At 56.4% G+C, this 26,522-nt stretch overlaps 1 protein-coding gene across 3 annotated transcripts; it reads right to left on the bottom strand.

The window, feature by feature from the left end:
* Window positions 1-9,725: 9,725 nt before the first annotated feature.
* On the bottom strand, window positions 9,726-21,908 carry SERINC2 (serine incorporator 2). 3 transcript variants are annotated; one of them, XM_068417720.1, is made up of 10 exons: window positions 21,356-21,908; window positions 14,591-14,752; window positions 13,559-13,746; window positions 13,378-13,457; window positions 13,169-13,306; window positions 12,912-13,081; window positions 12,743-12,833; window positions 12,474-12,609; window positions 11,068-11,280; window positions 9,726-10,579 (listed from the first exon to the last, which is right to left on the bottom strand). In XM_068417720.1, the coding sequence occupies exons 2-10, from the start codon at window positions 14,624-14,626 to the stop codon at window positions 10,441-10,443; spliced, it is 1,191 nt and encodes a 396-aa protein (XP_068273821.1). In that variant the 5' UTR covers window positions 14,627-14,752; window positions 21,356-21,908; the 3' UTR covers window positions 9,726-10,440. The 3 variants fall into 3 exon arrangements, with proteins under 3 accessions (XP_068273821.1, XP_068273819.1, XP_068273820.1); XM_068417718.1 differs by lacking the exon at window positions 21,356-21,908 and adding an exon at window positions 21,082-21,255; XM_068417719.1 differs by lacking the exons at window positions 9,726-10,579; window positions 21,356-21,908 and adding exons at window positions 11,656-11,927; window positions 21,082-21,269 and having other exon boundaries at window positions 11,155-11,280.
* Between the last annotated feature and the right edge of the window lie 4,614 nt (window positions 21,909-26,522).

The raw sequence follows: 26,522 nt of genomic DNA, 5'->3' as shown, positions 1-26,522 counted from the left end.
GAGTGATGGACCCACACGTGTTCGAAGCAGAGAGCCCATTCAACGTGTTCCCACTGCCGTGGCTCCAGGGTGAGTATGCCACAGCGAGGGGTGTCCCATGCGGTTTTGGGTGTCACAAATACCAGTTTATAACCCCAGCTTTGGCCTGGCTCTCTCTGCCGCAGGTAACCCACCCCACGCCCTGCCCAGCCATCAGTGGGACTCTAACGGGGATGGCACAGGATAATACCCCAGTTTGGAGCAGCAGGCTGTGTCGGTGGCCAGACTCTGGCCAGCCTGTCCTCATGCTGCTGCATCTCCCAGCTGCATCAACACTCACAGAATCACAGAATCACTCAGGTTGGAAGAGCCCTCTGGGATCATCGAGTCCAACCGTTGCCCTGACACCACCATGTCAACTAGACCAGGGCACTAAGTGCCATGTCCAGTCTTTTCTTAAACACCTCCAGAGATGGTGACTCCACCACCTCCCTGGGCAGCGCATCCCAATGTCTAATAACCCTTTCTGAGAAGAAAAGCCACGAAAGCCCCCTCTGCCACTGGGGTGGGGGGATTTCTGCTTATGAACATTAAGAGGAGCAAGTTTTTTATTGAAATTCACTGCTAGAACTAGTACAAAAGGGAAGAAAATGTTCACTTTGTTGTATTAAGTCCCTCTTTGTCCCTCACCCCAGGATTGCCCCTCCTGGGCTGCCTTGTGGGTGTCACCACTGCGGAGGGAGGGCACTGCTGTGGGACGTGGGGAGCTGCACATCCCCGGCTGCGAGGGCAGAAGGGCATGAGTCAGAGAGGAAAACAGGGGGAGGGAGGCGCCTTATGAAAAGTCCTGGTTGTTACAGGGAGATGGGGAAAAAAAAAGAAAGGAAAAAAAAAAGGCAAAACCAAAACAAAACTGCCCCAGTGCTCTTGAGAAGACCCCGCGGAGGAGGGTGACGTAAGGGCAGCCTGTGCTTCCCACACCGCTGCCTTCATCGCGCCAGCTCCGAGGGTCCCCAGCTCCTCCCGCGGGGACATCTGTGGCAGCCCTACGTGACAGGCGGGAGGATGCTCTCTGGGATGGGGTTTCTCCAGGACCTGGAGCGAGCGGAGTCCTTGCAAAGCTGGGACGTGACGTGTCACCTCGCCGGCATTTGCCGAGGAGGGGAGACAGAAAAATAGTGGAAATGGGACCCAGCTGAAAGAGCCAAAGGTGCAAGTGTCTGTCTGAGCAAATGTTTCCTCTCCTTGCTTGGCTCCCTGGGTTCTTCTGAGCTGGGGGGCTCAGCCCCCCCTTTCTGGAGCCAAATGATGCTGCGCTCAGACCAAAGCTTGAGGGGATGCTGGGGGGTCTTATGGCCCCAATCCAAGAACAGATAACATGGATGATGCTAGGAGAAAAGCACAACAGCATTGCTGTGTGGCTTGGAGAAATGGCCTCCTGAGAGCAGCCTGGCAGGGCCACCCCACGAAGCATCACAGAGAGCTGGGCAGCTCAGGACAGGTAGTGGGACCACAGGATTTAGCTGGAAGAGGGTAGTTTTGCTGGACATGGGAAAGGAGACACCCTATAGCCTCCTGAAGTGGATGTGTATGCAGGCTCCTACTGTTAAGGAGGGACAAAGGACAGGTTTTACTTTATGGGGGACTGAACAATGTGGAATGACCCTGTGGCTGTTGCCCGCAGGAGCTCTGGGGTGCCCCATATGTACCCCACTCCCTCCACCAGCTGCATGGGCAGCGGGGAGGGCTGCAGAGTCCAAGCAACCTCCTCTCCCCCCTTGCTGACTCCATGTGGTCTGAACAAGGGTTTGGTGGTGTTCAGAACCAGCTCCATGTCTCTGGACCCAGTGTTAATTCTAGTTTGGGATCTGGAAAACCTCAATGTGGCATGTTCCTCACCAGTGCAAACCCACCACCTACCACAGCACCAGCAAGAGCTTGCAGGGACCTCTCTGCAGCTGAGGCTTCAGCAGTTCCCATGCCAGGGAAAGGTCCCTGCCCCGTTCCCTTTCTTGCACCAGCAGCCACGGCTCTTGGGCACCAGGAGATCATGTACACATCTAGAAAGGGCTCAGACCCCTGGGAGCTGCTAAGCGTTGTATGGTGTGAGATGTACAGAGTGTGGGAATGCAGGTGGCAGCGGTGGTGGCCTCTGACAACCCCTCCTGTTCCTGGCTGGACAATGAGGGACACCTTCCCGGTGGGAGCAACCTGGAGTGGTGATGGTCAGCACTTGCAGATCAAACCCCACTGAGAAAGTCCTCCAGCACTGGCATGTCCATGGACCAGCTCCAGCCCATGGGGGTCTGTGTCCCCTCCTGGCACCATGCCTGCCCCAGGGCTGGTGCCGGGCTCCTGCAGAGAATCAGGGAAGGGATGGATCCATCCAGGAGCTCAGTAGTTTCCCATCTGGGTAAGCAAGTCCTTGCCCCAGGGCCACCACAGCTGCAGGAGAGTTTGTGTGTGATGAAGAAGTGAGTCTGCACTTGATACGGGTTTCTCTGAGCATATGTGAGCCAGGCTGGCGGGATGGAGGTCACTGAACGGGCTGACAGCAGGGTGGGGACCAGCAGTGGGACATCATGTCCCGGTGGGGACCGGCAGTGGGACATCGTGTCCCAGCGAGGACCAGCGGGACAGCCCCGCTGCATCCCAGAGAGCCGGTCACATCCCCCTGGGCCGTGGCTCATCCTCCCTGTGACCGAGCTGCAAACAAGAAGACAACACTCAGTGGTTTTCTTTTTTTTTTTTAAGACCAGTTGTGGGGTTTTTTTTTTTTATCCCTGAAAAATGCCTGTAAAGCTGCAGCAACTTGTGAGTGTTACAGGAGCATGTGTTGGAAGGAGGTTAGCTGGGGTGAGGCTGCTCCGCTGCCTCAGGGAGCTGCTGGATATTTATAGATACAGATGTTTCTCTAGCAGCAAGGTTCAAGCTTGATTTTTTTATTTTATTTTTTTTTTTTACTCCCCATCCTCCTTCGCGTCCCTCCTTTGATCTTCAAGGCAATGCTGAAGGTAGAGAAAGCAGCTCCAGAAACCAGCAGGGAGGCAGAGGAATCTCTCTGGGGTTTGAGAAATAAAGTGTTTGAGTGGGTTGAGGTGCCCCTGTGTCCCTGTCCAAGACCAGGGCCACCTTCTCAGAAACCCACAAACTGTCACCCCGGAGCACGGCTGGCAGCCAGCCTGGGTCAGAGCGGGCTCTGCCTCGAGCGCTGCAGCTGGAGAGCACCCAAGGGAGCGATATCAGCCCCGTTTCACCGGGTGGAAACCACAGGGAGTGATACTGCGAGGGCAAGGACGGGGCTGAGCGTGGGGCCAGGTCCTCAGGAGCACCCCTGCTGTCTCACCCAGCAGCAAACCTCCCCATCCATCGGACCAGGAGGTGTTTGGTCCACACATCTGCAAATCAAAACAGGGATATTTGGGGCTAACTGGTGCTGGGCCGTTTACTCCCCACTGTAGTGGGTTTTCTCCCCTCCAAAGGGTCCCTCTCACCCCTTCCCCAGGGCAGGGCTCAGCCCTGACGCCTGCCCATTGCCACAGGGCTCTGCTAGGCTCAAACACGTGCCAAGGGGTCCCTGCAGATGATGCTTGCCCACAAGCGCAGCCAAGCTGCCGTGATTTCACAGCCCAACTCAGCTTAGTCCTCCTGCTGCTTTAACCCCACCGATCCCCCAGCATCTTCCTACCCCAAGGAAGGTTGGTTGAACATCTTGGGAAAGAGAAAAGATCCATCAAAATAAATCCGTGCCCCGGGGTGGGGGGACAGCGTTGGGCGATGCTGCCTCTGCCTCGGAGCGTTATCTTTGGAGGCTGGGCGATGGCTTTGCTCTCCAGTTAATTATACATGCTCTGTGGTCCGTCTGGGAGGCATTAATGGCTCCAGATGCAGATCGTGGGGCTCTGCGTGGCACTGTAAAGATGCTGGAAGTCCAATTTGGATTTCCCCGGGTGCCTCATTTAAATGAATTATGGAAACGCTTTCCCCTCCTCTTTTGAGCGAAAGCCAGGCCGGCTGCTGCCCGATGTGTTAATGCCATGAATAAAATAAAAAAACAAGGGAGACTATGTAGTAAAGAGAATATAGCGATGCTGCGGAGCCCCTGGCAGCGTGGGCATCACTCGGGGACCGGGGTGGGCAGGGGAGAAGTTTGGCGATTTGGGACTTCGGCTGCCCCCATCACCCTGCACCTGGGTGTTGCCTGGGGAGGGTCCCCCCTCTGCACAGTCCTAAACCCCTTGATGACCCGAGCAGCTCCAGGAAGGTGCTGTCCCCACCCCGGGTTTAAATTCAGTGTCATTTGGCAACGCAGTGATCAGAGTTATCTTCTTTAAAGCAGACTGCTGGGTGACTTTTCCCAGGTTCCCCAATTTCCTCCATTACCCTTATTTCCCCCGTATCCACCACTCTGAGGTGCTCCCCCCCCCACCAGGGAGAGCAAATCAGGGCAATTAAAGCCACGTCAGTAGATAGTGCCAGTGCCAGCGTGTGGGTTTCCCAGCACATGCACGGTGTGATCCTGCTGTCCAGGCTGGGGCTGTGACTCAGGTCCATAATGGGGAGGGACAGGCAGGGAGGGGACCCAACCCAGGGCCGTGCTTTCTGCCAAGTGAAGGGTGGCAGATGTTTGCTGGTGAATTATTCACCCAGAAAATCAGAATGAAAAGGGCCACTTCACTTCCCAAACAAGGCGGCTGTGAGTGCCACGGGCTGGCCCGTGCCCATGAACAGCCCGTTTAGTGAAGCCCCCAGGATGTAGAGGCTGAAGATGCTGTCTGAGCTGGGCACGCTTAGGAGCCTGTAGCTCATCATCACTAGCAGAGCTGGAGCAACCAGACCCTGCCGTGTATTTGTTAAACACCCAGCCAGCCTCCCAAAAGTACAGCTGCTGCTGCAGGGCATATGCATGGCATGGGGACATCTCCCTTTGGAAGTGACAATCACCACAAAAATGAAGTTTTTCGACCCTCGTTAGCTCTATGCCAGTTGTGAACCGCCCATGTACGCAAGATCTCCTTGGGGCATCCTTTTTCCGTCAGCGCCGTGAATCATAGAATCATAAAATCACAGAATTGTTTGGGTTGGGAAGGACCTTTAAGATCATCAAGTCCAACCATTAACCCAGCACTGCCAAGGCCACCACTAACCCATGGCCCTCAGCACCACATCTACATGGCTTTTAAATCCCTCCAGGGATGGTGACTCCACCACTGCCCTGGGCAGCCTGTTCCAATGCTTGATAACCCTTTCAGTGAAGAAATTGTCCCTGATCTCCAATCTAAACCTCCCCTGGTGCAAGAGGCCATTTCCTCTCATCCTATCACTTGTTACCTGGGAGAAGAGACCGACCCCCACCTCACTACACCCTCCTTTCAGGTAGTTGTAGAGAGTGAGAAGGTCTCCCCTCAGCCTCCTTTTCTCCAGACTAAACACCCCCAGTTCCCTCAGCCGCTCCTCATCACACTTGTGCTCCAGACCCTTCACCAGCCCCGTTGCCCTTCTCTGGACTCACTCCAGCACCTCAAGGTCTTTTTTGTCGTGAGGGGCCCAAAACTGTACCCAGGATTCGAGGTGCGGCCTCACCAGTGCCGAGTACAGGGGGACGATCCCTGCCCTAGTCCTGCTGGCCACACCAGTGCTGATACAAGCCAGGATGCTGGTGGCCTTCTTGGCCACCTGGGCACACTGCTGGCTCATATTCAGTGAAGAAAAGCCACGGCCAGGGAATCCCAGGTCTAATTCGGGGCTGTCAGACAGCATGGGCCTCGGGTTGTCACGCTGAGCTGGAAGGTGACAGCCTCCACGGGATGCTCCCGACAGCCTCTCCCACGGGCTCAGGTGAGCTCAGCAGTGATGCCCAGCTTCCCGTCCTCCCTGCCCGCAGACAACAGGATATTTGGACTCAGAAATGGATCTCACTTGCTAACAAACAAATGCAGAACAGCCACAACTCTCCGTTCCCATGACAAAGACCCGGAGGGGATTGCAAGGGCCCAGAGTGATCCTGGCATCCCTGCCCGCGAGCCTCACTCACGTCATGCTTAGGCCTGGGGTTTTTTTGCCATCAATCCATCTTTTTTTTTTAATTTATTTGCATTTGGCTGAAGGAAAGAAGCCAGAGAGTGGTGGTCAATGGGACAGAGTCCAGTTGGAGGCCTGTGTCTAGCGGAGTCCCTCAAGGGTCGGTACTGGGACCAGTTCTATTCAATATATTCATTAATGACTTGGATGAGGGAATAGAGTGCACTGTCAGCAAGTTCGCTGATGACACCAAACTGGGAGGAGTGGCTGACGCACCCGAAGGCTGCACAGCCATTCAGAGAGACCTGGACAGGCTGGAGAGTTGGGCGGGGAGAAATTTAATGAAATATAACAAGGGCAAGTGTAGAGTCCTGCATCTGGGCAAGAACAACCCCATGTACCAGTACAAGTTGGGGGCAGAGCTGTTGGAGACCAGCGTAGGGGAAAGGGACCTGGTGGTCCTAGTGGACAGCAGGATGACCATGAGCCAGCAGTGTGCCCTTGTGGCCAAGAAGGCCAATGGCATCCTGGGGTGTATTAGAAGGGGTGTGGTTAGCAGGTCGAGAGAGGTTCTCCTCCCCCTCTACTCTGCCCTGGTGAGGCCGCATCTGGAATATTGTGTCCAGTTCTGGGCCCCTCAGTTCAAGAAGGACAGGGAACTGCTAGAGAGAGTCCAGCGCAGAGCCACGAAGATGATCAAGGGAGTGGAACATCTCCCTTATGAGGAGAGGCTGAGAGAGCTGGGTCTCTTTAGCTTGGAGAAGAGGAGACTGAGGGGTGACCTCATTAATGTTTATAAATATGTAAAGAGCAAGTGTCATGAGGATGGAGCCAGGCTCTTCTCAGTGACATCCCTTGACAGGACAAGGGGCAATGGGTGCAAGCTGGAACACAGGAGGTTCCACATAAATATGAGGAAAAACTTCTTTACTGTGAGGGTGACCGAACACTGGCACAGGCTGCCCAGAGAGGTTGTGGAGTCTCCTTCTCTGGAGACATTCAAAACCCGCCTGGACACGTTCCTGTGTGATATGATCTAGGCAATCCTGCTCCGGCAGGGGGATTGGACTAGATGATCTTTCGAGGTCCCTTCCAATCCCTAACATTCTGTGACTCTGTGATTCAGTGATTAAAACACAAGCCAGGGCTTGCAATAGCAGCCAGGCTTCCTCGTGGCTTGAACTCCTGCTTGGGATGCTCTGCAGCCAGATGAACGTGGATAGAGAAATACGGTTGAATGGGACAGTCACATCACACACAGGCAATAACCCACTGTGGCGGGGAAGTTCTCCGCTGAAACCCAAAACCAAAGGGTGCTGGAGGCGGCGTGGCTTGGCAACCATAGCAGCACAGCCAGAGTCACCCCGACTTGCCCTGCCTCAGTTTCCCTAGTCATTTTGGGAGTGCAATAGCCGTTACGTAGGGGTGTATTTGATAGCAGTTTGAACCGTCTCCTAAAGAAAAGAGCAAGCGAAGATTATTCTTATTTAAATAAATAATGAATGGGAGGTGTGATGCGAAAATAAATCTTGTAGTGGACCCTCGTGCAATCCAGCCCTTCCCAAGTCATGCTCTGGGAATGAGCTCGTTGCCACTCGCCGTTGGGTTATCCCAGCAGCGTCACATCGGAGCTGTTCAAGTAGAGCTGGAGAGCCAACAGAAAGAAGCATTTCTTCTCAGCAAGGGTCATTAGCCATGGGAAGGGGCTGCCAGGGAGGTGGTGGAGTCACCATCTCTGGAGGAGTTTAAGAAAAGACTGGACAAGGCACTTAGTGCCATGGTCTAGTTGACATGGTGGTGTCAGGGCCATGGTAGGACTCAATGATCCCAGAGGGCTCTTCCAACCTGATTGATTCTGTGATTCTGTGAAATCCCAGGGACGAGGCATTTTGGTGGTAGGTGGAGACTTGCTGCTGGCTCAGTTGGAGACTTGTGCTGAGTGGGACTCCTTGTCACTGTGTCACCTCTGGCTGCTGCTATGTCACTGCTGGAACCCGAGTGGGCGCTGCCGGCTCTGCGGAGCCATCCTCATTCTCGCAGAGGCTCCCTGCCTGGGGATGGCATTTGGTAGCCAAGGGCACATTTCGTGCAGCCAGTGCCTTGGGTTTATCTCCCAGTGACTTGCTCTGGTTGGACCATCCTTGAGAAGCCGCCAGCAGCTACAGCCCAAGGAGGGACCTGCCGGCTGCAGCAGGTGCCGTGTTTTTCTGCTCTCCTGAAAGATGGGAAATGCAAAAGGCAAAGCTCATCATGGGGAAGGTTTGACCGTGTCCCTGCAGGCTGGGGGCGGGACCACGTTGCATTGGCAAATGTCACTTGCCAGAGGTGCATATGGGGACGTACGAGTTAGCCAGGTGCCCGTCAGCTCCCTGGTGCGTTGCTGCTCTTCAGTGGAGGGTCCTCCAGCCCCCCTACCTGCATGACCGGGGAGAGGGTGGCAAAAAGGGGACATCTGCAGTCATGTTACTGGGAATGCATCTGCCCCCTGATTTGTGCCCTGGCCACACATCCCAGCACTGCGCACACACCCCAGGCAAGGTTGCGCCCGCACTGGCTGCACACCCCAGCGTAGGTTACCTGCAAGATGCAGAAGGAAGGATGTGGGATGCAGCGTGCAGGACACAGGGTGCAGGATGAAGGGTGCAAGGTGCATGAGGCAGGGTGCAGGGTACAGGGTGCACAATGGAGGTTGGAAAGCGCAGGGTGAAGAGAGCAGGATGCAGGCCACGGCATAAGGTGCAGGACGCAGAGTGTGGGATGCATGATGCAGAGCACAGGAGGCAGGGTGCAGGGTGAGGGATACAGGGTGCACGGTGCGGGGTGCTCAGGATGAGGGGTTCAGGGCGCAGGGTGAGGGATACAGGGTGCGGGGTGCGGGGTGCAGAGTGTAGGGCACGGTGCAGGGTGAGGGGTGCGGGTGCGGGATGCGGGGTGCGGGGTGCGGGATGCGGGGTGATGGGTGCGGGGTGCGGGTGCGGGATGCGGGGTGATGGGTGCGGGTGCCGCAGCGCGCGCTGCCAGCGCCCCCTGGTGGCCGAGCCCGGCCCTGCCCGCCCCTCGCTGCCGCAGGCGGGATCCGGGCCCCAGCGCCCCTCCCCAGCCCCCTCCTCCCGCCCGGAGCCCCGGCCACGGTGATGGGCGGAGCCGGGAGCCCCTTTCCCGGGGAGCCCCGGCTGGGGCGGGCGACGGGCACCTCTCGCCTCCTGCGGCTGCTGCAGGGCAGGGACCTCCTGCCAGAGCGTGTACCCACCTGGGGGGCACCCCCCAACCCCCCCCCCAGGGTGCACCCCTGCATGGGAGACACCCCAGCGTGCAATGCACCCCATCCCAGCGTGGTGTGTACCCACCGCGGTGCTCACCCCATCCCCGTGTGCCCCTGGGCATGGTGGGCACCCCAATACAGTGTGCACCCCGATACAGTGTGCACCCCGATACAGTGTGCACCCCGATACTGCGTGCACCCCACTTCACTTACCACAACCGCCCGTCCCACAAGCACTCTGCCCTCCTCCAGCAGCGGCTCTCGGGGTGCCAAAGGCCGGCAGCAGGGTCCAGGGCTCCAAGCCACCGTGTCCCAAAGCGATGCCACCCCTGCTTGTGCGCACAGGGCAGCCAGCTGGGCCCTCACCCCGGCGTTAAGGCTGTTTAAATCATCCCCCTTCCTCCACCTCCCACGCCCCCAGCACACACGTCAAGGCAGATCCCAAAAGGACAAAGCTGCCAGGTTTATTCCAAATGAGACTTTATTAATGAGGTAAGGCGCAGCCTGCGGGAAGCCTGACCCGTGCTCCAGCGAGGACAGGGCCCCGTCCTCCTGTGGGGACAGCGGGGCAGGAAAGCCCTCAGGGAGCTGGAGCCACCGCCAAGGCTGGGGGGATGCAGCAGGACGTCTGCCTCCAGCCACGCATCATAGAATCACAGAATCGTTTTGGTTGGAAAGGACCTTTAAGATCATCGAGTCCAACTCTTAACCCAACACTGCCAAATCCTTGAGATTCATTTTCCTTCAGGCTGTTTGGGGAGGCCAGTGCCCAGGTCCCAATACACGGCCAGTCCCCTGAGCCCCCCCCAAAAGGCACTGAAGTTCCGGGGGACCAAGCGAGGCGACAGCAGCTGGTAAGAACCAACCCCTCCCGAGGCAAGGCGGTGGTCTCCGCTAGAAGAAGAGGGTATGGAGGCACTGCCAAAGGCACTAGACCATCACAGAGGTGACAAGAGCTTAAAAAACATCGTCAAGTCTTTCTCAGCCCTTGCTGATCTTCCCTGCTTGGCACTTCATCCCTTTCAGATTAAAACAGAAGACCTGCAAGAAGGCACAACCCAGCGTAGCTGCTCCTACGTGCAAAAAACCTGAGGCTAAGGCAGAGCTGGGGCTGTCCCCGGCCTCGAGGGACGAGGCCGTGGTGGCTCTGACCCCACAGCAGGGAACCCAGGGCCGCCTCAGCTGAAGTCCCGGTCTGGCAGCACCAGTGGAGCCACCAAGGTCCAGAGGTAGAGCAGGAGCCCGGCCCAGCTGGAGCAGATCTTCACCCACACGGCGGTCCAGGGGCTCCTCAGCACCTGCGAGCTCTCGTCCGGCCTGGAACGGCAAACGAGCGTGGGCACCTGTCACTGCGCCCGTGGGGTGGCATCCCCCTGCCTGGGTGGCATCCCCCTGCCCGCCCCAAGCACGGCGCAGCGACCGCGCTGGGGACAGACGGAGGCTGCGGGCACCGAGCACGGGGGAGAGAGCGGAGCAGCCCCATGCCCACACCCACGCAGCCCCCCACACCCACGCAGCTCCCCGCAGCTCTCCCAGGGGATGTGACCCCACCGCTGCAGCTCCCCGCACCCCAAGGGCTGGGTCCCTGCTCCCCCCATGTCCCAAGGGGGGTCCTGAGCTGGGGCACAACCTGCCCTAGGCAGCCCTATGCTACCTAACGATAATTAACACTAATTAGAGCGCACATTAAGTGGGCTCGCACACAGCCGCACCTCAGCAAACAGCTCAACAGCAAGGAGGACGCCAGGAGAAAGGGACGCAGAGGAAGGGGAACAGTCCCCGGTCCCCGTGGGAGCTCTGCCTACCTGTACCAGTTCGTGAGGGTCATCATGATGTAGAGAGCAGCTAGGAGGAGGCAGAGGTGGAAGAAGGTGTAGTTGTAGGACACACCGTCCTGCTCGTTGTCGTAGGCTCGGTGCGGCCCGCTCTCCACAGCCGCCGTCTCACCGCCCGCCCCGGCCCCGCTTTCCTCCGTCAGCATCAGCTTGTTGACCTGCGGGTGGTCTGAGGAGCGGACGCTGCGGGCAGAGGGACGGCAGGCTCAGGGCTGGCTGCCCGCGGCCTCCTCGGCTGCCCCCCAGCCCCAGTTCAGCCCCCCCATGCCCACCAGCAGCAGGATGCTCTGCGGGGCTGTCCCCAGGACAGGCCGGGCAGTTTGGGGGATGCAGCTTGTGGAAACCCTAAAAGCTGCACCCACAACGCGCCATCCAGAGGGACCTGGACAGGCTGGAGAGCTGGGCCTGTGCGAACCACATGAAGTTCAACAAGGCCAAGTGCAAGGTCCTGCACATCGGTCGGGGCAATCCCAAGCACAAATACAGGCTGGGGGGAGAATGGACTGAGAGCAGCCCTGAGGAGAAGGACTTGGGGGTGATGGGTGACAAGAAGCTCACCATGAGCCGGCAACGTGCGCTGGCAGCCCAGAAAGCCAACCGTGTCCTGGGCTGCATCCCCAGCAGCGTGGCCAGCAGGGTGAGGGAGGGGATTCTGCCCCTCTGCTCCGCTCTCGTGAGACCCCCCTGCAGTGCTGCATCCAGCTCTGGGGGCACCAACATAGGAAGGACACGGAGCTGTTGGAGCGAGTCCAGAGAAGGCCACGGAGATGCTCAGAGGGCTGGAGCCCCTCTGCTCTGGAGACAGGCTGAGAGAGATGGGGCTGTTCAGCCTGCAGAAGAGAAGGCTCCGGGGAGACCTTCTAGCACCTTCCAGTACCTGAAGGGGCTACAGGAAAGCTGAGAGGGGCTTTTTACAAGGGCATGGAGTGATAGGACGAGGGGGAACGGTTTTAAACTGAAAGAGGGGAGATTGAGATGAGATATGAGGAAGAAATTCTTTGCTGTGAGGGTGGTGAGACCCTGGCCCAGGTTGCCCAGAGCCGCTGTGGTTTCCCCCTCCCTGGCAGTGTTCAAGGCCAGGTTGGATGGGGCTTGGAGCAACCTGGTCTGGTGGAAGGTGTCCCTGCCCATGGCAGGGGGTTGGAACTAGATGAGCAACTCAAACCATTCGATGGTTCTATGAACCCCTCAGGGCAGCCTGCCTGTGCCCCTGAGGACCGGGATGGCTTTGCAAGATGCACTTGGTGACAAAAACCCTGGACCAAGCTGTGACCTCCCCTCCAGCATCGCCTTTCCCTAAAAGCCTCCTGATGCCTCTCTGCTCCGGGCAGGCAGAGGGACGGTTCAGTCCCCAGGGTCACAAGCCAAGTCCTCACCTGATGAAGAGGGTGCAGAGGATGAAGATTATCAGCCCCACGATGCTTGGGGCGTCCCACCAGGTTGTCAGCGGCTGGGTGCCCATCGCCGAGCTGGTGCTGTTCCTCACCAGCAGCGTGGGGTTACAGGTCTGGGCTGGGGGGTGACAGGCAGGGGGTTCAGCACGTTTCCTCAGCCCCAAGAGACCCAGGGGGGCAAAGCACCCACCCCAGTGTGTGGTCCTGCCCTGTGCACCCCCTTCTTGAACCTGAGGCCTCATCCTACTTACTTGGTACGTTGGCCAGGGCAGACCAGGTGACATAGATGGTGTAGAGGGTGATGAGGGATGCCTGCAGCAGCCCCGAGTGTGGTTGAGCATCCTGCAAACACAATGGTGGGCGCTCAGGGCTAGTCCTGTACCCTGCGGTGACACAGCAACCAGCCTCCCAGTGACTCACCTGGATCTTGGGCAAGATAGACATGGCAGAGATGATGAGGCAGAGGATGAGGTTGATGCTGATGAGGACCTTGCCCTCCGTGCAGCCCTCGGGCTTGGTGTAGTAGACGTAGAGCAGCACTATGGCCGCAATGGAGGTGGCGTAGAAGATGAAGGTGACTATGCAAAGGGCTGGAGGAGAAAACAAAAAGGAAAGAGGCTGGAGCAGAGCCCCGAGGCCCCACCAGCTCAGTGTCACCCACCCCCAGCCGTACCAACCTGCGTACCAGCCCTTGGAGCTGCCCTCGCCCGCGTTGCGCAGCCACAGCTGGCTCCAGGAGTGGGCGAAGTCGATGAGGAGGACGAGCTGGATGAGGATGAAGAGGAAAGAGCCGACCACACCAAAGTAAAACCAGACTTGAAGGGAGAAGAAAAACCAGTTAAAAGCAGGGATAATGGGAATTTGGCAAAGGGGGGCAGCTCCTCACCTGAGGTGAAGGCACCGTCGGGGATGTAGAAGGCCCCCACCGTGATCCCCACCAGCACCAGGAACTTGAAGAACCAGAAGCTGCGGGAGGAGAGAGGAGACACGGTCTGCAAGCGGGAACCCAGCAGGGAAGGGGGGGTCTGCCCCCACACCAGCATCCATCCCCCGGGACCAACGCTCACCCATTCTGCACGGCGGCTCGCGGGTCCTTGCTGCTGCGCACGCAGACCATGATCGCAGCGAAGAGGAAGAAGAAGGCGGCCATGGCGAAGCCCATGCGGTACACGGCTTTGTGGCCCAGGAAGCTGCCACAGTCAACGTGGGTCTGGACCCCCAGCACCGACCCACTGCCTTCGCAGAAGCCGGGGAGCTGCAAAGGCAATGGGAGGGTGAGCATCACCCCAGCATCCCGCACCCACCAAGAGCCCTGGTGCCACCAAAGATGGGCCAGCCCACGACTGCTCCAATGACACCCATCAAACAAGTGGTTGGCCTGCTTGGGGACAGCGGTGCGGTGACACAGCTAAAGCCACCCTGCAGCTCTGCAGAAAGCTGAGATGAAACCAGCATTTCCCAAAAAGCTGAGCCCAGCCTTCGCACTAGCTCAGCTGGCAGATCTCATCTCCCTGCATCGGAAGTCCCACCTCCATAGCGACAGGACAAGAGGACACAGCCTCAAGCTTCGCCAGGGGAGGTTCAGGTTGGACATTAGGAAGAATTTCTTCTCAGAAAGGGTCATTAGACATTGGAAGGGGCTGCCCAGGGAGGTGGTGGAGTCACCATCTCTGGAGGTGTTTAAGAAAAGACTGGACGTGGCACTTAGTGCCATGGTCTAGTTGACAGGGTGGTGTCAGGGCAATGGTTGGACTCGATGATCCCAGAGGTCTCTTCCAGCCTGATTGATTCTGTGATTCTGTGATTCCATGACTTGCAAGGCAATTGGCCAGGTTGAACCCCAAGAATGAGATGTCAGAAACTTTCCTGAGACATAGCTGGGGAAACTAGACAATGCATGAAATTATCACACTGCATCTTCCCCTCTGTGCAAAACCAGGGTTAATAACACCCTCTCCCAGGGAGATGCTCAGAAAAAAGGGAACAGAAGCATCATCACACCCCAAAAATTCACTTTATGATTCAGTCTCACAGACCCACCACAAACTAAACCTCTTCCCCATGGCAATGAAGCCCAGCAACCTCCGGGAGTTATTTACCTTGTGCAGCTCCTTCTCCACGCCAGGGATTATCATAATGATGGACACGAGGGTGCCGAGGAAGAGGAAGAAGGTGAAGAGGAGGCGGGAGACGGTGGAGTTCTTAGCCGAGGGGCAGCAGCCGCAGAGTAGGCATGGCGCGGAGCCGCAGAGACAGGACACCTGCAACGAGAGCATCCCCGTGTCCAAGGGGTCAAAACTGGCCCCAAAACATGTGCTGAGGTTGAACCATAAGATCTGCCTGGGAATCCACCTGGGACTTTGCTTAGAGCTCCTCGCCAACCAGCATCACAACCCACAGCCCACGAGTCCTCATGGAAATGGCCCCAAATCCCCGCAAAAAGTTGCTGAAAACTAAAAGAGCCACGGGAACAGGTTCACTGCAATAACCAACCAACTTGGAAAACGATAACCAAGAGTCCTGGAGACACCCTCATCTATTTTTGCAACCCAGCAACCGGATGCAACAAAAGGCTCCGGTCAAAACAAAGCCCTGCCCTGCAGCACTGCCCTTTGTGTACAAAAACAAAGAGTTTGCAAAATAATTTAACGCTGCCTTTTCAATCTAACACAGGATGGGGAAAACACTGATATCAGCATCACGGGGAAACTAGCTTCTTCTGCCATCCCTCCCCCTCCCCAAAGGCCACTTTACAGGTGGGGAAACTGAGGCACAGCATCTCTGGGCATTCGCAGTGCGTCCTGGCTTCCCAAAACCAGCATCGGTGGTGCTGCTGGGTGCACCCTCACTCCAGGGGCTCCCATTGCTGTGCGAGAGCTGGGTGCAGAGCAGGGAACCAGGGAAACCCTGGCTTAACAAAACCCAACCTTACTGCCTAGCAAAACATTGGTGGGGGGTTCCTGCACAAGGATTGCGCAGAAAAAGGCTTGCAGGGAGAAAAAGCAATTTTTTATTAAACTATATTCTTAGACTTCCCTGGCTCCTGCAAGCCATTGCTAGAGGAGCGTTAGGGAGATGCTGTTTGCATCCCACAGTTGGGCTGGACTGGGCTGGGCTGGGCTGAGTTGAGTTGAGTTGAGTTGAGTTCTGCTGCTCCGGTATACACTGTTCTCACCAGCTTGTCCAACAATTTGGATATTTACCCACCTATTTAATACCTACAAGGTTTGGGAGTGCCTCAATCATTTGCCTTAGAAGAAGAACATCTGCAGGGGTTTTGCATAACAGGTTTTAAAGCCCATGACGGGGCAGGAAAGAAGGATACGGCCATAGTCAGCCCTGACTGTGGCATCCCTGATCCGGATGGGGAAGATTTTCAGCCTCTTCATCACCCACAGCAGCCCCAGGATTTCCCTGCTCACTGCCACATCCCAAAACCCCTATTTTCCCAAAAGAGGGTGAAGTTGGAGAATAAATAGGGCATTTTCAGGCAAGAGAATGGAAGAAGCTTTTGCGGATGGCGTGTCACTGCTGGGTCACTAATCCACTATGTTATGCAAGCAGAAGGTCCCATGTTAAATATTTGGGGGAAAAAATGGGGGAATGAGATGTCTCTTGGGTTTGCATTGAAGATGCTGCACTCTCGGGAATTATCGGGGTTCATTGGAGAAGTCAAACAAACATCTCACATCAAGGCAAAGCATCTCCTGGCTGCTGAACCAGGAGCCAGCGTTGACCCCGTGTAAACGAACAGATGGGCTAAAGTGCTAAATAAAACCCCAAAAGACCCAAAACCTAAATTAAAACTAAATTCCCAACTCTGCCCCACTCCCCATGTGGTGAGTGGGAACAGCGGGGCTCTCAGGACAGCCCAAGCGATGCAACACCAAAATACACCACAAGTCCTCTAAAACAGGGAAACTTCAGGCTTTTTCCTTTTTTTTTTAATGCCTCAATGAAGCCATCACAAGCCCACAGCCTCCCCCAGCCCACGCACTGGGCCAGGGAGCAACGAGAAATCCCCAAGCAGACGCTGGCAAGCTTCCAGCTACAGGTATTGCCTAGAGAGCAACGGGAATTAAATACTTGGAGTTTATTTAAAATACTACTGCTTCGCTTTCCACATATTTTTCTTTAGCTAAAACACATTCCCAAATCCACCTATTTCAAAATTTACAGCATCGGGCATTTTTAACTCCTGTATCAGAGCCAGCTTCTTCCCAGGAATTCCTGTGACCATCTCTGGGCCTCAGCAAACTACTTTCCCTCTATTTACAAGCTAACTTCATTGATTTTTTTCTTCTTTTTTCTTCTCAGCAAGGGTCATTAGACATTGGAACGGGCTGCCCAGGGAGGTGGTGGAGTCACCGTCTCTGGAGGTGTTTAAGAAAAGCCTGGACATGGCACTTAGTGCCATGGTCTAGTTGACATGGTGGTGTCAGGGCAATGGTTGGACTCGATGAGCCCAGAGGTCTCTTCCAACCTGATTGATTCTGTGATTCTGTGATTGATTCTATGATTTATTTTGCTTTCGATGCTTCATTTCTTCCCTTTGAACAGCTCTTCCTCTCCTGCACTTGAGACACATCAGCCAGCCAGATGCACTTGCAAGCAGGAGAAGGGTTCAGCTCTCTCCCGCTATTAAGGGATGCGCATGTGTTGTGTGTTTCTTATGGCTATGTACTTCCTAATTATGCCCAGCAATCAATATTCATTAAATATCGCGCAGTATCAACTCAAATACACATTTCTCATTGCTAAAATTAGCATAAAAAATGGACGTGGCAGAAAAGAAAACCAGATGTTGAGCTGCTGTGTGAGCAGGACATCGATCCCGCAGCTCCCTCATCACGGATGCTCACGGATACTCATGAGCGATTGCTTTGATGCCCCCAAATCACGAGAGGTGGCTTTGAATTTCATTTTTAAACATCAGCACATCATTATTTGAGAAAAATCACCTCCTTCCTCATTTATTCCTCTTTACCCACATCCCAGCCCCATGTCCCAGCCCCACCAGAGCCTGTGTCGAGCTGACGGTACCCACGGGAGCCGGGGCGGGTGAAAGAGCCCCCACATCCCACAGGGACCCTCATCCCACCTCTCCAGGAGCTGCTCAAGGGACATCACTTCATGTTTTCAACTTGAAAGCAGGAAGAAATGGCCTTCAATCAGAGATTGCTTCCTTTCAGGCTCATTAAACGCACCACTTGCACAAGAATGCATTTAAAATGTGCCAGCGCTACTGTATTTCCCCTTCAGATAAAAAAAAATAGAGAACAACAACAAAAATCCCTTTTAATGCATAATTACCTCATTATTCGACCTGACTTCACAAAGCACCTTAGTCCACCCTTAACTTTAAGCACATCAATACCTCCAGCTCCTCTCCTTTCAGTGCCAACTGGAACAAAAAACACCACCCTCAAAACCACTGCAACTGGCCTGAAAAATCGTGAGGTTTGTTGCTGTTTAGGAGGTTGTTGGATTTGGGGGTTCAAGCCCACGTCCAAGCATCACCGAAGACTTGCAGGAGGCCCAGTCCTGAGTATCACCTTTTCCCCGGGGTCGGTGCAGGTGGAGGGGGGTGACAGCGTGTCCGTAGGGCCATGATGGAGCTGGGCTGAAGGGAAACCCTTGCTCCATGTGCAGCCTCCAAACCCTGTGGTTGACCTCTGGGAATGCTGCAGGTGGATGAGGTAGTTCCTAATACGAGGTTTTGGGAGCCTGCAGCATCCCTGGAGCCTGCCAGAGGTTCGTTTTCAAGGATGACTCTCACAGGGCCAAGCTCCGTGGGTTTATTTCAGGTTTTACGGCCTCTTGCAACCACGGGAAAGCAACTGCCGAGGTAACGGGGTACGGCAGCCCTGTCCCACTGACCTTTGTGTAGCTGTAATGCGAGAGTCCCATGTCACCAGGAGCCTTTTTTCATGGCTCCTGATGCCTTTCTTGGGTATCCCCCTCTAAGCACCTTTGTAAAGGAAGCAGATCCCTTGTGCCATGTGCTAATCTGACCTGCTGCCCGGGCACCTCTTGAATTCAATCTTTTTCTTTAAAAACCAAATGGATTAAGAGCAAGGAAAGCCCTCCCACTGGTACACCTCCTTTCAAAGACTTTCAAAGACGCCTGTAAGCATGAACGTGGCCAACAGCCAAATGGCAGGATGGAAAAAGCCAACCAAGGGAAGTGGCTGCAGCATGAGAGTGGTGGATTAATGAGGAAGCATCGGTTTTCAGCCGCTGCAGATGAAAGATTAATCTCTCCAGTTTCGCTATCGACTTCCTCATTAAATCCAGCTCACCTCCAGCATGACTCGCACGTAAGGGCTGTGCCTCCCCTGCCGGGTGACTGGGAGAGCGCAGCCAGAGCTGGACAAGCACTGTCCACCCAGTCCAACACAGGGAAACGCAACAACACGAACGCAACTACACCAACCCAACACCACCAGTCCAACTACACCAATTCAACTACACCAACCCAACACCAATCCAATACCACCACCCCAACACCACCAGTCCAACTACACCAACCCATCTACACCAAATCAACATCACCAACCCAACTACACCAGCTCAACTACACCAGCCCAACTGCACCAAATCAACATCACCAACCCGAATTGTTAATACACCAATAATTAATTAATTAATTAATACACCAATTGTTAATACCAATACACCAGCTCAAATACACCAGCCTAACACCACCAGCCCAACCACACCAACTCAACACCACCAGCCCAACTACACCAGTCTAACAACACCAACCCAACAACACACCTTGTGCAAGCTGCCTTCATCCCAGCAAACCCAGGAAGGCAGAGACTGAGTCAACCAAAAGTAATGCCGAGCAACTGGTCTTTATCTCCTGTTAAATTATTGTCCCAGCAGGTTAATCAGTACCAAACTCACAGGGTCAGGCACAGGCTTGGGAGGCTGGTGGCTCTCACGTCTGGCAGGTGGCTTTGTATTGCTACAATGAGGTTGATGAGAGTCCCCACAAGGTGCCCAAACCATGTCAGAGGGCTGCATTGTGCCCCCGGGGTTTCCTTTGGCTTGGGCAAGCTTCTGCTGGCAAACACCAACCCTGTCCCCCAAGGAAGGCGGCTCGAGACGACCGCACTGCTCCTGGCAGCAGTGGGCAGAGGCTGGCACAGAGGCAGAGAAAGGGGAATTTTTCTTGCATGGTGCAAAGTTTCACTCGGGAACGGCTTGTGGAGGTTTGATGGGACAGTGCTGAAGATACAGCTCGGCAATCTGACGCTGCTTTGAGTCAAATGACGCAGGCTGACCAGAAGGAGCTAGTTCAGATTTTCTTATTAACAATTTAAAAAAAGACAAAGATTGGGGGGTTTGTTTGGTTTTGAGGGTGCATTTTTTTCCCTGTTGTGTTTTTTCAGTTCAGAATTGAGCTAAAACACCCATTTAGTCAACCAGCTCCACTGGAACAAATAGGAGAACTAAACCTATATGGCAAATCTACCCCGTTACCATAGCCTGAGACAGAGTATTTTTGGGGGGAAAAAGTCCAAAATTAGGCCAGAAACCTTCCCTGCTCCACAGTAACTCCTGGTTTTTCCTGATACCTGCCCATAAGGAAAAGTATTGGATGTGTGTTAAAGACAGAGGTCTTGCAGACCATCCTCCGTCCGATCTTACGTTTCAAAAGCTCCGGTTCGTTAAACCTCCAAAACTTTGAGGTCACGTTGTGAAACCGGCCCCGTTTCCAGGTTTCCAGGCCGGCAGCTCCCGGGTTGGTTTCGCAGCCCTGCCTTGGCCCCGTGCCCGCAGGTGAGGCAATGCCAAGAAAGGCCACACCGGCATGGGCAGCTGCCTGCGTCACCGGGCACAACACCCTGAATCACACACCCTGTGCCTGCCCTGGGCCATGGCACCCCACACAGAGACCCCCCCACCCACCGACCTGCACCCCCCATCCTGGCTCCTCTTACTCCATCCCCAGCCTGCTGCTTTGGGGCTCGGCACTGAGAACCAGGCAGGACCCCCAGCCCCTCAGCACCGCATGGGTACATCAGGACGGGACCCCACAGCGTATCAGCACAGGGGGCCCAGGACCTTCCCACTCCCCCGGGTGCAGCAGGGCTTCACTCCTCCAGCTCCCCACACCCCCCAAGTGCACTGGGGTGCAGCACCCCAGGCACCCTCACACTCCACGTTCCCCTCGACCATGACATTCACGAGCCCCACAGACCCTCTGGGTGTCCCCTGGCCACCCCCGGGTGCAGGGGGATGCCCTGCTCCGGGTGTCCCCTGCATCCCCCCGGGCACAGAGGGGTGCAGCCCCCCGGGGGTCCCCTGTACCCCCCCGGGTGCAGCACGGCGCACCCTCCACGCTTCCCTTGGAACCCCCCCCGGGTGTACCGGGGCACATCCCCGGGGGGTCCCTCACACCTCCCCGGAACCCTCCTCCGGACCCGCAGCAGCAGCGTCTCCCCTTCCCCCGGGGCCGTGCCCGCCGCAGCCCCGCTCCCCCCCCGCTCCCCCCGCCCCGTGCCCCCCCGGTGCCCCCCTGTTCCCCTCCCGGTGCCCCCCCGCTCCCCCCCGGTGCCCCGGCCGGGCGGGCACTCACGCAGCTGAGCACGGAGCAGACACCCAGACAGGCCCCCATGGTCCGGCCGCGGCTGCCGCCGCCTCCCCGCTCCCCTCCGCCGCGCTGGCTCCGCCAGGGCCGGCCCCGGGGCTCCCCCCAGCTCGGGGCGCGTCGCTCCCGCCGCGCCTCCCCCGGGGCGGCCCCTGGGGCGGGGGAAGGAGCGGAGCACTCCCCTCCCTCCTTGATGTCACAGTGACATCGGCCACCTCCCCCAGCACTCATGGGTGGACCCCAGCAGGGCCCACGGACTTACGTATGTCCAGTTTGCTTAAGTATCCCCTGGCCTGATCCTCTTCCACCAAGGGTATGTCTTCCTTGCTCCAGCCTTTCTCTGGGACCTGGGATTCCTGAAGATTGGTCTTGCAAATAAAGAGGCAAAGGTGGCCTTGTTCAAGGCCAGGTTCAACGGTGCTTGGAGCAACCTGGTCTAGTGGAAGGTGTCCCTTCCCATGGCAGGGGGGTTGGAACTAGATGAACTTTAAGGTCCCTTCCAACCCGAACCATTCAATGGTTCTGTAGTTCTACGAAGGCATTCAGTTCCTCAGCCTTTCCCACATCCTGCGGCACCAGATCTCCCATCTCATGGAGTAATGGACCCATATTTTCCCTAGTCTTCCATCTGTCGCCTATAGCAGCCCTTCTTGGTGGCTCTGACATCACACCTTCCGGCACTAGCAGACCCACCAGCTCCAGCACACCTACCAGCCTGAAACCACTCCCGCTGCAGGGCCAGACGCCCCCCAGGTGTGGGGGGGCCAAGGGCCATCTGCTGGCACAGAGCAGAGGGTAGGGGCCAGGGCTGGGCAGGTGGTGGGTTTGCCTGCCCTGCCTGCCCAGTCAGAGTCTGGCACGTCCACCCAGACTGGTGAGTGCTGCTCTGCTGCTGGTATGCATAACTCAGGGGCTGAGATAGACTGGGATGTTCTAGCCCACTTCCAGACCCTAAATTTAGACGGTGGGGAAAGTACCTGAGTATGTGGCAGCAGGCGGGCGTCAGGGGGCACAGGGCTGGGGCAGATGGGGAGCCAACGTGCCCCCTGTGTCCTTGAGGAGGAGGAGGGTGTCACGCTGCTTGGCCAGAGGTAAAGCTCCAGGATTTGGCCTCTGATCAGCAGTTGGTACAAATTAAAAAAAAAAAGGTTTTTGAGGGCTCCGTGGGGTCCCAAAGCTGGTTGCAGTCCTGCCACAGGAGAGGTCAGTGCCCATGAATCGCTCGCTGAGCTCAGCTGATCTCAGGTTGCAGCTGGGGTATGTGCTGGGGACCTTGCCCAGCCTGGCTGGGTGCGTGCACGGGTCTGGCAGCGGCCTCGGGGACACGGGGTGCTGGCTCCAGGCACAGCCCCCCGGGTGGGAGGTGGGGGCTCTGGCTGCTCCATCCCTTCCCGGCTGGATATCGGAGCCCGGTGACACCCGCAGCAGGAGTGTCCTTCAGTCCCTGTCCTCCCAGGAAGGGCAAATCGGCCCGAGGGGTGTTTGTCCCCTGGGTCCTGCTGTCCCCTTTGTGCCTTGCAGGAACGTGAGCCCGCTGGCATGCGGGGAGCAGAAATCCCACCAGCCCCCCGGACCCCAGAGGGACCAGCCGGTCCCTCCCCGCACTGTCCCCTCGTCCCTTTTGATGATGCCACCAGATGGCAGTGCCGGTGTGACACCGGTGTGACACCGGTGTGCACAGACGGTGGCCGGGCTCCATCCCTGCCTGCTCCTGGATGGCCAAGCAGGGCCCCGGCTGCCAGGAGGGAGAGGGGTCCCCACCCCCACAGCATCACCCCCCCCCCCCGCTGTCCCCTTCTTGGGAGGTGGCTCGTCAGCAGCGAGGGCTGCCCTGGGCCAGACCAGGACCCAGCGAGGCAGGCAGCGGTGTCACAAGTGACAGAGCCGTGACAGTCCCCCGTGCACCAAAGGACACACCGGTTTTACATCGCCCTGCACACGGGGAAGATGAGGAATGGGAGATGAAGGATGCTGCCAGAGCCCAGGGACGTGTGGCTGCAACAGAAGGGCTGGGAGCATCCGTGCCCGTGTACGCCTAATTAACCACCTTTTTTCTGCTCTGCCTCCCTCTCTGCTTCCTTCTCCTGCACCATCTCCTTCATCCTCCATATGGAGCACAAGTGTGATGAGGAGCAGCTGAGGGACCTGGGGGGGTTTAGTCTGAAGAAAAGGAGGCTGAGGGGAGACCTTGTCGCTCTCTACAACTGCCTGAAAGAAGGGTATAGCGAGGGGGGGGTCAGTCTGTTCTCCCAGGTAACAAGTGATAGGACGAGAGGAAACAGCCTCAAGTTGCACCAGGGGAGGTTTAGATTGGAGATCAGGAACAATTTCTTCACCGAAAGGGTTGTCAAGCCTTGGAACAGGCTGCCCAGGGCAGTGGTGGAGTCCCCATCCCTGGAGGGATTTAAAAGCCACGTAGATGCGGTGCTGAGGGCCATGGGTTAGTGGTGGCCTTGGCAGTGCTGGGTTAATGGTTGGACTCGATGATCTTAAAGGTCCTTCCCAACCAAAACGATTCTATGATCACTCAGCATCCCCGAGACATGAGGGGACATCTTTCCCCTCCTTCCCGTGCCTGGTTCATTAGGGGTCAGGGTATCATTTTCTGCCCGCCATGGGGGGATTATAGAGCTGGGGGCGGCACCAGACCAGTGGCCAGCAGGGCCAAGCACAGCTTGCCAGGGATGCGCTCCCGCCCCGGGGTCTGGGGGGAAAACAAATGATCTCATGTGACTGTATCTGGGACAATACCAGCTTAGCTGTGGGCGCAGCCAGAAGGGTTCCTGCTGAGCCCCAGCGACGCTATTCATGGATAAACCTACATTACAGTGATGAATAGTAATTAATAATCGAGTCTGTATTTGGAAAACCAGCTAAACCCATCAAGCACCTTTGCTCCGGAGCATCGTCCAGTGAGGGCAAACGCAGGCATGGCGTACGGTGCGTTTTTGGGGTGATGATTTTGGGTTTGACAAACCCCTGGCCCATGGGCTTGTACTACCTCTGGAGCCCTGGGGGTTGCCCCGCTCCTGGATGGGCCTTTTAGGGCACCCACAGCCCTTCCCCTCGGCCACCAGCTGCAGGGAGCACATCACAGCCTTGTGTTTTGGGTGCTTTGGGGAACTGCTCCAAGATCTCAGGGTGCTGCTGGGAGGTGTGGGGGGTCCCCTGCCCTTCCCGGGCTGCCGAGGAGGCCAGGCAAGGAGGCCAGGAATGAAGCCACCCCCCTTCACTGCCAGCAGTATATTTTCTCAGCTGTGCTGCCTCTCTCGGGGTTTCCAGCCCCCAGACAAGAAAGAGGACAGGCACAAAGCCAGTCTTGGGAAGGACAAACACAAAAGTCCTGAGATTGAAGCATCTCCCTCCTCCCTTGTCTAAGGATGCTTTTGAGTCAGGGAATTAGTTTTCTACTAAGCTCTTCTGTAATAACCAGTGGCACAGGAGGACTCGCAATGGGCGATTGCTTGGCCTTTAATTACGGATGGGGACAGGATGTTCAGGGTCACAGGAGCCGGGATTCAAACCCAGCTGAAATGAAGGGGATGATTTTCAGGAGGTCCATTGCAAGCACCTGCAGAACCTTCTGGGCCTGAGCTCCTACTTTGTCCCTTTTGTTTACCAGGACCCTCCTGTCCTGCAACATCGCAGGCTTAGCAGCTGAATACATCTCAAATGCATCAGCCCAACAGAGGGGCCTGATGGAGACCAAGAAACCCCCCTGAATCTAGTGATGGGCATCCCACCTGCTGGCATTGCTTCTGGGAAACCCTCTGAGCCTCGAGATTTTCATTTGGGACCCTCTTCGAGGACCTTTTGCCAGTTTGAGATGTCTTAAAGGCCAGTGGGGTGATGAAGAGCTGACATGGCTGGTGGTTTCTGTAATGGGCCACCACCAAACCTATCATGTGTCATCCAGCAGGCTGGGGTCTTCTCCCCAAAGCCTCTCCCAGCCAGAAGAGTGAAGGACTGTGAGGCCAAGAAACGCTGGCCACCCTCTGTCCTTGAAGCTTGATTTAGCCTGTGCTCGCAGACACAGCGACCGGTTGGAAAAGCTTCGGCATTTCCCTGCAGAGTTTGGACAGACGCTCTTTGTCTTTCTCGTGGCAGTGGCCAGATGCTTGGCTGGTGATGGACGGGACTGTCGCGCAGGAGCTTCTGTGCTGTCACAACTGCTGGGGCTCTCATGGGGTGGAAAATTTGGGGAGGAGGTGACCCCACTGTGAGCTGAATGGCCTGAGTCAACAGAGATGGTGGGGTAGGGAGGTTGGGGGAGGAAGAAGCAGGGTGAGACCTTGATCTGAAGGTGTCCTTGGTCCACCTGGCAGGAGGACCTGGTTCTTCTTTCATTCCCAGCCTGCAGCCTCCATGCTTTGCTGCTCACCCCAGCTCTGGGTTTGAGCCCCTCAGTTTGCTTTCCTGGCATCCAAAGCCTCCAGCCTTCCTCCAAACTCCAGCACAAGCCTCCCCGAGCCCCTCACCTGCATTTCCCATGTCCCCTGGTGTCCCCAGTGCCACCAGGGCATCCCAGCCAGGGCAGTGCTGGGGGGATTGCAAATTCAGGAAAGCTGCGTATGACGCAGGCAGTTTTCGAGCCTGTTCATTTTCAGCTTTAACGATTCTTCCTTTCGAAGGAACGGTTAATGAGCCGTGGGGATCCAATTAGATTTCTCCAGTCAGCCTCTCACCTCGTTCCTTGCCGTTTAGAAGAAAAAAAAAAAAAGAAAAAAATCCCACAAGTGCTGGCGTGGAGACAATTAGATCAGTGTCTCCTTAATGAGTTCGTGGCTCCGGCAGCAATATCTGTCTTTGACAGGAGAGGCAGAAACCAAGCTGCACCCATGGGCGAGCGTGCCATGGGGTGGGAGCCGTGTTCCCACTTTTTGCAGACCCTTTGCGGGGTGCAGGTGAGCCCACAGGGTCCTCATCATGTTTCGGGTTTGCTCCCTGCGCCGGGTGCTTCACACAACACCCACGTGGATCCCCGGAGCCGCACGGCTTTTCTTTATTAAGCACAGCAGCGAGCTGGGGTTTTACATTTCAGTAGGATCAGGGATGCTAATAAAGTCCAGATGCTCTCCAGCATAAAATATCTCGACTTGGGTGGAAGGACGCCAAGAAACCCCAGGGTGGGAGAGGAACTTGCACTTGGGGCACAACAACCCCCCGCACCACTACAGGCTGGGGAAGAGTGGCTGGAAAGTGCCTGGGGTAAAAGGACCTGGGGGTGTTGGTCGATGGTGGCTGAATATGAGCCAGCGGTGTGCCCAGGTGGCCAAGAAGGCCACCAGCATCCTGGCTTTTATCAGCACTGGTGTGGCCAGCAGGACTAGGGCAGGGATCGTCTCCTTGGACTCAGCACTGGTGAGGCCGCACCTCGAATCCTGGGTGCAGTTTTGGGCCCCTCACGACAAGAAAGACCTTGAGGTGCT

This window comes from Nyctibius grandis, chromosome 24 (genome assembly GCF_013368605.1).
Source record: "Nyctibius grandis isolate bNycGra1 chromosome 24, bNycGra1.pri, whole genome shotgun sequence".
Lineage (NCBI taxonomy): Eukaryota > Metazoa > Chordata > Aves > Nyctibiiformes > Nyctibiidae > Nyctibius > Nyctibius grandis.
The sequence above is the reverse complement of the archived record's forward strand: the minus strand, read 5'-3'. Positions and strand labels throughout refer to the sequence as shown.